Here is a 9622-nt window from a genome sequence, read left to right as displayed (position 1 = left end):
AACCTACGATCTTACTTCTCACGCGCGTTTATCAGTTAACGTTAATCGTCGCGAAAGCACGTTTTCATAGATTAACGTTCTAATGAGCGAGGAAATCTATTTATTTACGATCGCAGAGTTGAGCGCATACCTGATCAGCCATCTTGCTCGTCTGAAAAAGAGCGACGTGAATCGGAAGTGCGCTGTGCGAGAGCAGAGAGAAAGCGGAAAGTGCGGCGGAAGCTTTTAGTGAGAAGAAGTGTCGAGACGCGTGACGACTGGCGACGAGGCGTCGGCGATAGTGGCGGCGACAGGGGCGCACGCCACGGCGACGAGTGACGCCAGTGACGGTCACTTTTAACCTTCAATTTAGTTTTTGTGTAGCTTTGAGTGCAAATTGAATTTTTAAAATAATTTAATTCTTCAGACGTCATATTTGATTAATGCAGTTTTGATGCGGATGTAAGTGTAAATTGTTTGAATATATTTTTCCTAATTTTCATGTTCTTTTTCCTCAGTACGTAAAGAAATTATATTCTAACCTAAAAATGTTTTTGCATTTTGTTGCAGAGATTAATAAATTTGAATTTTGTTGTATATCATATCTTGAGATTCAACATGAATGATGAGGAAGAGTTCCTACTTACAGAAGATAAAGATCGTGTAAGTTTTTTTTCTTTATTTCAATTTTTTATGTTAATTTTATTCAAGATTATTATTATTGAGAAAATATTTGCGTGTGACAATATACTTTGAATTGTTTATGTTTTAGGAACAGATACGGGAGGAATTGAAAAATATGAGTTTTGAGGATTTGCAGAAGTTAAAGGAGAGATTAGGAACCAAGGTGTACAACGAGACCATATTTGGAAAGAGAAGTAAGAAAAAGATGGAGAGAACAGAGTTTAAACGGGAAAACAAGAACAGGCCACGGGAGATTTCTGCCAAAAAACCAATTTCCAGATATAAAGAGTCGACTCGAGTCAAAAAAGCTGTATCTTCTAGAGATCCTAGATTTGATAGTCTATGCGGTACATTTGATAAAAAAGCCTTCAGGCATTCTTATGCATTTATTAATAAATTACGGGAAAATGATCTTAAAACTTTACAAAAAGAGTTAAAAGAGACTACAGATCCCAAAACTGTGAAGAAAATAAAATATCTCATCCAGAGGCTTGAAAATCAGTTAAGGGAGGAAAAGAAAACAAAGGAGCAAGAAGAAAAGAAATGGCAAGAAAAGAAGGAGCTGTTAGAATCTGTTAAACGAGGAGAGAAGCCTACCTTTAAGAAAAAATGTAAGTTGGTCTTATTGTTAACATGATTCTGATTTATTATTATATTAGTCACGAGTCATAGACATAGAATTCCTTGCCGTTTCCCCTGCGCCTAGCAAGTTGATCTCTTGTATCTTGCCAATCTTGCCTGTTATTGGATCACGATCAATTTTTATCTATTATTATTTTATTTTATCTGTTTTCTGCAGCTGAGAAGAAGGTCTTGAATTTAGTCTCGCAGTATGAAGAATTGAAGAATACAGGCAAATTAAAGAAGCATATTCAGAGACTGCAGAAGAAGAACAAACACAAGGATAGGGCAAAATTGAGAGTGGACAAAACAGAGTAAAACATGTATATATATATATGTACAGTACATATACACATTTACAAAAAAAATAAAATAAAATATTGTTTATAATATTGCATGTGAATTTTTTAAGCGAATTATTGATGAGGTATTGTTAAAAACAGCTTTGTGAATAAATTTTTATAATTATTCCTATAAGATTATAAGATTCTAGTAGAGATCCCATAAGTTTGTTCCTAGCTCACTGCACGAAGCCTCAACTCCTTTTATCTTGGTAATGATTAACATTGATTAATTAATTGAATACTGGAAGCAGGTTGCGATATCACCTATTATAGAGATATTGTTTTCTCCAGTTCCATTTACCGACATTTTTCTTATTGCTAAATAAATGACAAATGTCTGATATAATTAGATTATTGACTTATAATTAAGAAAGTGTTTATATGTATCTAAAGTGTAACAATATCGCTTTACATTCTTCTAATTTTAAGTAGAATATTCCACATTTTTGTTAATATTATTGTTAAGGATTATTACAGAACGAACGAATAGATAAATGGATATTTCTTGTAATAAGAAAATCCTGCCTAATTTGCAACTAGAACTATTTCAGATATATATAAATATATCTCTAACAAGTTGTATATTATTGCAGTTAATCAACTGTAAAACTGAAAATAAAAATTAATCCATTTTATAAAAGTATAAAATATATAAGAATTAAGAATGGAGAAAAGTATATGTGTATATACATTGGAAATATGCATATACACATACATGCACTGCAGGTTTAAATGCGGTATCCACTTCCCACTTTATCACATGATTCATTTTACTTCACTACTTCTGGGTTCTCAGCATGGTGACGCTACAATCGTCTACTTCATTTATGGCAGGGGAGTCAGGGGAGTTTGTTTAGAGTTTAGAGTGGTTGGAATGTTTGATGTTTCCGTTTCATGTTTAACCCCTTTATTAATAGGTTAACTCCTATAATCTCTAATATTCAAAAAATATATAATATCCAATAGCTCCAATAGTATAGTTGCTACTATTGGCGAGACTAATTGTTCAATTAATTAAAATTAATTGTATGTTAAGCTTTAATTGTGTTTTCCGAAATTTAAATACTGCATATGTTTACAAACTTGAAATACACATTATTGCTTTATAATTGAATTGAGTGCATTCAATTATTATTTCGGTGCGTCAATTTATGTTGCTATACTAGACATGCAGCAACCTTGATTATATTATATATTTAATATGCTGTAAACAAAGGAGATTTGTGTAATAACAATGGCAGAATCAACGGAGGTAATTATTTAATATTCAAATATGTCTTTTGCTTTTTGTCGTAGCATTTTGTGACTTTAAACATATTGTTTTACAGTTCTTTACTGGGCCTCCACCCATTTGGCCTGACATTAAATCAGAACTTCGGAAATATATTGAATGCCCTGAACGATTACCCATACATCAGTTGGATAGCACTCAGTGTTACTGGCCATACAAAGCGGATGTTCTTTCATTGCTAGAATTCGATTTGGCTCCGGTTAATACCACACTAAAATTCGATCGTGATCCAATAACAGGCAAGATTGGCGAGATACAAGAGATCAACTTGCAAGGCGCAGGGGAAACGGCAAGGAATTCTATGTCTATGACTCGTGCACCCGGGCTGCTTGCAGATGGAGTTCGAGGTACTCTAATTTTTTATCTCGACATTATATTTCTCTTAATTAAAATTGTGATATACTTACCAGTCAAGACATAATTGCAAAACACTGCGTATTGTATATGCGAATGATATATTTTTCGTAGGTAATCCTAGTAATATTCCATTTTGGCCTGGCGGTTTCGAAGAACCTAAAGTGCCTAAGACTGAATGCGTGGACGATATCGACTTTGAGAAGAATCTAAGGACATTGGCCAAAGGATTTAGCTCAGGTTTAGAATTTAAAAGTGACAATTGCACACCCATCAATTGCACAAGAAACGAAACGGAAGCTTCGGAAGTACCTGAAGAAACTGAAAAATTAATACCTAATAACGATAACATAAATTTAATGGCTGTTATACACGAGGAGGGGAATTTGCTCGGTTCGTGGTCTCCAGCTGAGGAGCCGAAAAAGGAGAGCGTACAATCTCTGGACAGCAGCATTCCCTCTGTCGACACTTCCATTTTACCCAATGATACAAATATACCCGTCTTGAAAATATCCGAGAAGAAAGCGGAACTTACAAGGACAGAATGGGCGGAGCAGCTGGATGTGTCCGCGCCAGTAACTGACTTTGACAAGAAAATACCTGACCCGGCAATCGCATTCAGCTATGAACTGGACACTTTTCAGAAGCAAGCTATTCTCAAATTGGAAGAGAACAGCAACGTCTTCGTAGCCGCGCACACATCAGCTGGGAAGACTACTGTTGCTGAATATGCCATTGCATTGAGTCAAAAGCATATGACGAGGTAAAGCTATAAGGTCAAAAATTTACTTTGCACTACTATTGTTATAACTAGCTGGATAGTTTTCTAATAATCATCCTTTATTGCAGAGTGATTTATACGTCTCCCATAAAAGCACTGTCAAATCAGAAATATCGTGATTTTAAGAGAAAATTTGATAGTGTTGGGTTATTGACTGGTGATTTGCAAATAAATCAAACTGCCTCATGTCTAATCATGACAACAGAGATCCTACAGTCAATGTTGTATTGCGCATCCGATGTCTTACGAGATCTTGAATTTGTCATATTCGATGAAGTGCATTATATAAATAATGAAGATGTGCGTAATGCTGATTTTACAAAAATGTCGCGTACAATTCCTGCGATTCGACAATTCTGTATTTATAAAAACTGACTCGTATTTTTAGAGGGGTCACGTATGGGAGGAAATAGTCATTCTTTTGCCACAGAATATTAATATAGTGATGTTATCTGCGACCGTGCCAAATCCAATAATATTCGCGGATTGGGTCGGTCGCATCAAGAAGCGAAAAATGTATGTAATTAGCACGTTGAAGAGACCAATACCTCTTTTACATTACTTGTATACTGGCACTGACGGTAAGACTAAGGATGACAAATTCTTGGTTCTTGATAGTAACGGCCAATTTTTATTGGATGGGTAAGTCGCTTCTCTTCCTGTCTTTATACGTCTTTGAATAAGAGAAAGAAAGGCACAATGCTGACATAGTGATGTTTTAATATTCGACAATCTAGATGGTACAAAGCGACAAATGCGTCTGACAAGAAGAAAGACAAAACCCCGAAGGACTCTAGGAGAAAAATTCAAATGACACCGAAGCAAGAAGAAGTATTGTGGAGAGCATTTGTGAGCCACCTTCAAAATAATGTACGCTATCATATCTACATACTACTGTCTCTATTGTTCAGAAAAATTGTGATAATTATTTTTTTATGCTATCAATTTCACAGGATATGTTACCCGTCGTCGTATTTACTCTATCGAGGAAGCGCTGTGATATGAACGCTGCCACGTTGAGAAATCTCGATTTAACGACCGCGAGAGAGAAGCATCAGGTGCACATATTTTTCCAGCATAACATAAAACACCTGAAGGGTAGCGACAGAGAATTGCCGCAAGTACTTATGATGCAAGAGCTCCTGGAGAAGGGCGTGGGTATACACCACAGTGGGATATTGCCAATTTTGAGAGAGATCGTAGAAATGTTATTTCAAAATGGAGTTGTCAAGGTAATTTCATTAAGAAGCGCTGAAAAACAACAAGGCTAAGTTAATGCCGATATAACAAAATTATAGAATTAAAGGAGATACAACAGAATTGTGTTCTTTTTTTTTTAGTTACTATTCGCAACGGAAACTTTTGCCATGGGAGTCAACATGCCGGCGCGCACGGTGGTGTTCGATTCCATACGAAAGTACGACGGGAACAACTTTCGCACTCTGTTCCCGACCGAGTACATACAGATGGCCGGCCGCGCCGGACGGCGGGGTCACGACACCACCGGTACTGTTATAGTGATGTGCCGACACGACGTGCCGCACTTCAACGACTTGAAACCGATGATGTGCGGCGAGCCGCAAACGTTGGAGTCGAAGTTCAAAGTCACGTATTCCATGCTTCTGAATTTGAGAAGGGTGAACGAGTCCGTTACCGTTGAGGCGATGATGCGCAAATCGTTCAAGGAATCGCCTCTGGCCTCGCAGGAAGTGACGTACAACAACGAGCTACGGAAAATCGAGCGCGAACTATCGAACTTGCCGCCTTTGACCGAAATGCAAAGGAAGCTCTCGATGTTCTATCAACAGGCGGTCGATTATCTGGAGGACGTCAAGTTCCTGAGCTCTTATATACTCGACTCGAAGAAGGCAGCGAAGAGTTTAACCGAGGGCAGAGTCCTATTGATATCGTACGCGAATCATTACAATAAACTGGCCATGTTGCTGCAAGTTCTGTATCACAAGAGCTCCACTCAGTACAAAGTCTTGGTACTTAAGGACGCGTCCACTTCCGGAACGGCTGATTGCGAGTTCAAAAGTCCTCAGATATTCGAGAAATGGTGCGAGATTATCGGCCTGACGAAGAAAGAGATATTTGTACCAAGCGTCAATCCGTCGCACGAAGTTGTGACTCTGTCTCCATGGCATATATTGAAGATAACTAATCATCAGATAAAAATTGACTGCTCTTTGGTGCTGAACGATTGGGAAAAGAGGCAAATCTCACGATTCAAGTAAGAAATAAATAATATAGCGAAGTAGTAAAAATTCTCGGAGCGCATCCTGCACTTATCGATTATTCTTTTCTTTCTAGAAACGATCCACCGGGACAAACGTGTCAGACAGCGGTTCAAGAATTGATGTCTTTATCATTTAACGCTTCTACCAACGCTAAGATTCTACAACCGTACATCGAGCCCTCATTGAAAAATGATTTTCAGTTGAGGATACAACATAGAAACAAATTAAAAGCCAATCTGAAGGACATGAAGTGCATGGAGATACCAAATTTTGAAGAGCAATTTAAACCCGTGTTCGAACGAAATCAACTTGAAGATAAAAAGCGGCAGCTGCAGCTTAAACTCAGCGACGAGGGGATGGCGTTGTATCCGGATTATATGAATATGGTGGCACTCCTCAAACATTTTAGATACATAGATAACGACGAAAGAGGTTTGTATTAAAAATATATAATAGTTATAGTTAAATTTATATTCAATATTTATTTATTAAAAATACATAATTAATAATCGTATCGTTTATTATTAGTCGCCCTCAAAGGAAGAGTCGCGCTGCAAATGGGTAGTAACGAGCTACTGATAACAGAATTGATTCTCAAAAATGTGTTAACTGTCTTACAACCGGCAGAAATAGCAGCTTTGCTATCAGCATTGATCTTCCAGCAACGCACGGAATACCAGCCTCAACTCACGCCAAATCTTACTAACGTACGTATCATTGATCATATCATTTTTTCTTTTTTAATACATTAATCAAGTATTTAAAAATTTGTACCTTACAATGAGAGATTAAAACAATCCTCTCGTTTTCCTTCAGGCTTGCAAGATAATGAGCGACGTGCATGCGGAATTGGAACAGCTAGAGCAATACTATCAACTGTCGACATTGCAGCCGTTGAATTTCGGCTTGGTGGAGGTTGTCTACGAATGGGCGCAGGCCAAGTCGTTCGCCGAGATTATGAAGATGACGGATGTCCAAGAGGGAATTATAGTCCGTTGCATACAGCAACTCGGTGAAACATTGCGCGATGTTAAAAATGCGGCTGTGACCATAGGTGATCCGATTTTGAAAGAGAAAATGGAGGAAGCCTCGACCGCGATCAAGCGCGACATAGTTTTCGCAGCATCCTTATACACCCAAGACTGAATGAGTTATTTAACTCTCGATACTATCGACAAAATCGATGTATTTTTTTATATAAAAAAAAACCAACCAAGTGGATGGCTGCAAATACATTCTATTTATAAAAAAATATTCTACCATTCGTGAGAATGTAAACAATTTTTGCAATTTTTTTCGGTTATAACAATAAAAATAAATCAGATAAACACTATTATTATATTTCGAATGCTTATGGATAATCAAATATACTAATTCGTAAATATAACTCGTATTAACTTTGAAATTTGCTAAAAGATACTCGATATCAAACAAACCGTATTAATTTACAACGCTTATGTGCATATTATTTTACATGTTGAAGCGATTATTACAACACGCGTTGATCTGGATTGTTAAGATTCCCCTGATCTTTGTTCAATTCCGAGATGCACGCCCACTGTCCCTCGGAATTTTCGCGCCACAGCGAGACTTTGTTATCCCCGCCGCTGACCGCTAGGATACCGCCTGTCAACGACCAGCTGACATTCCAGATAACGTCGTCGAAGACGTTGAGAACGTTCGGTGTCCAACTGGCGTAATCGTTGGAAGTCCACACGACGACGCGGCGATCTTGCGAGCAAGACGCCAAAGCGGCTCGAGATGGGCCGACTGCCGGTGCCCAGGCGACATCGCGAACCTTTTATAAGTACAGAGATGCGTAAATACGTAAGTATCCTGTGGATACTTAAATATTTTCAATATAATTAAATTGTACCCAATCGCTGTGCGCCTCCAGTTTATTCTCTTCGATCCATCTGTCGCCGTCCTCCTTCCATATCTTCACTAAGTTGTCGCAACCACCAGTGGCTAACCGCTTGACGGGATCGCTCCTCTGTTGACTCACGTTAGGATCGACGCCCGAATCGACCGCTGGACACCAGCTGACCGCGTTGCACCCGATCGTATGAGCGTTCGTTATCTTCTGCATCTGCCAGGTGTCTCCGGTGTTTGCGAGGATGGAGACCGATCCGTCGGAACTCCCGCAGGCCAGGATCAGGCCGAACTCGTGCGGCGCCCACGCGACCGAGTTGACAGAGGAATCGTGACCGGTATGCTCGTATATTTTGGTCCACTCTCCCAGTTCCTTCCAGATAATCACTTTCCTGCAAAAGTGTACAAACGTCGACTGCGTACCTCAAATATATCTGATAATAATCAGACATATTTCAGGTGTTATTAAATTATTAGATACACTTAATTATTAAGCGCAACATTTCTACGGATGTACGTGAGTGAGCGGCATCGTGTGTGTAGCCGCGCGTACCTGTCGTAGCTACAAGATGCCAGGAGATTGCCGAATTTCGGGTGGGCCCACGCGACCTGCCACACGGGGCCGATGTGTCCCTTGAGAACGGCGACCAGGCTCTGAGTGCCGTTCTTCAGGTCGAATATCTTCACCGAGTTGTCGCTCGAGCAAGTGGCTAACCTCAAACCGTAGTAATCCATTTCCGCATCGTGGATCATGTCCTCGTGGCCGGTGTCGACGGTATTTAAAACGGACACCATTTTGACGAGGTAAACTACCGCGGGCGAGTCGCTTCAATTCGCGCGAAGAGACCGCCTGGGGAGTAAAGGCGAGAGTGAGTCGCGCGGGTAAGGGTGCAGGTTATGTCGCGCTCCTGTCACCTACGTGGAAGCGTATACGCGACAGCCGCCGCCGACAGCGCGACCTGAAGTCGAGTTCGGGTACTCCGACACGTTAACGACAATCGATTCGATGATCGACTGCGCATGTTTCGCGCGCGCTAGCAATTCGTGTTCCCTGGGTTAGGTGCGTACCGTAATGTGATGAGTGATGACGGTATTGCGAAAATCTGAAATCTGTGATTCACGTTATGTATGCTGCATCAATCGACATGATCCACGACGCGGAAATGGATCACTACGGTTTGAGATTAGCCACTTGCTGTTGCGGGCGACAACTCGGTGAAGATATTCGACCTGAGGAACGGCAATCAGAGCCTGGTCGCCGTTCTCAAGGAACACATCGGTCCCGTGTGGCAGGTCGCGTGGGCCTACCCGAAATTCGGCAATCTCCTGGCATCTTGTAGCTATGACAGGTACATTTTAGAACAGATCTCTCTCTCTCTCTCTGTTTCTCTCTCTCGCTCTCTCCTCTCCTCTCCTTCCCCCCCCCCTCTGTCTCTCCTCTCCTCTCTCCCTCTCT

At 40.0% G+C, this 9622-nt stretch overlaps 3 protein-coding genes across 4 annotated transcripts; 2 read left to right on the top strand and 1 right to left on the bottom strand.

Moving 5' to 3' along the window:
* Positions 1-7: 7 nt before the first annotated feature.
* On the top strand, positions 8-1761 carry LOC105453801 (ribosomal RNA processing protein 36 homolog). 2 transcript variants are annotated; one of them, XM_011696007.1, is made up of 4 exons: positions 8-441; positions 550-642; positions 758-1274; positions 1463-1761. In XM_011696007.1, exons 2-4 carry the CDS (start codon positions 598-600, stop codon positions 1600-1602), a joined length of 702 nt encoding a protein of 233 aa, XP_011694309.1. In that variant the 5' UTR covers positions 8-441; positions 550-597; the 3' UTR covers positions 1603-1761. The 2 variants fall into 2 exon arrangements, with proteins under 2 accessions (XP_011694309.1, XP_011694308.1); XM_011696006.1 differs by having other exon boundaries at positions 752-1274.
* A 681-nt stretch (positions 1762-2442) lies between these two features.
* Positions 2443-7510, top strand: LOC105453800 (helicase SKI2W). The gene is made up of 11 exons (XM_011696004.1): positions 2443-2880; positions 2957-3266; positions 3388-4036; positions 4123-4354; positions 4443-4696; positions 4792-4924; positions 5008-5286; positions 5395-6287; positions 6368-6726; positions 6823-7001; positions 7111-7510. Exons 1-11 carry the CDS (start codon positions 2863-2865, stop codon positions 7438-7440), a joined length of 3636 nt encoding a protein of 1211 aa, XP_011694306.1. The 5' UTR covers positions 2443-2862; the 3' UTR covers positions 7441-7510.
* A 103-nt stretch (positions 7511-7613) lies between these two features.
* On the bottom strand, positions 7614-9119 carry LOC105453799 (protein SEC13 homolog). Its single transcript, XM_011696003.1, has 3 exons — positions 8720-9119; positions 8171-8558; positions 7614-8092 (listed from the first exon to the last, which is right to left on the bottom strand). Exons 1-3 carry the CDS (start codon positions 8959-8961, stop codon positions 7784-7786), a joined length of 939 nt encoding a protein of 312 aa, XP_011694305.1. The 5' UTR covers positions 8962-9119; the 3' UTR covers positions 7614-7783.
* Between the last annotated feature and the right edge of the window lie 503 nt (positions 9120-9622).

This window comes from Wasmannia auropunctata, unplaced genomic scaffold (genome assembly GCF_000956235.1).
Source record: "Wasmannia auropunctata unplaced genomic scaffold, wasmannia.A_1.0 LD335994.1, whole genome shotgun sequence".
Taxonomy (NCBI): domain Eukaryota; kingdom Metazoa; phylum Arthropoda; class Insecta; order Hymenoptera; family Formicidae; genus Wasmannia; species Wasmannia auropunctata.
Note: the sequence above shows the minus strand (reverse complement) of the source record. Positions and strands in the feature narration are given on the sequence as shown.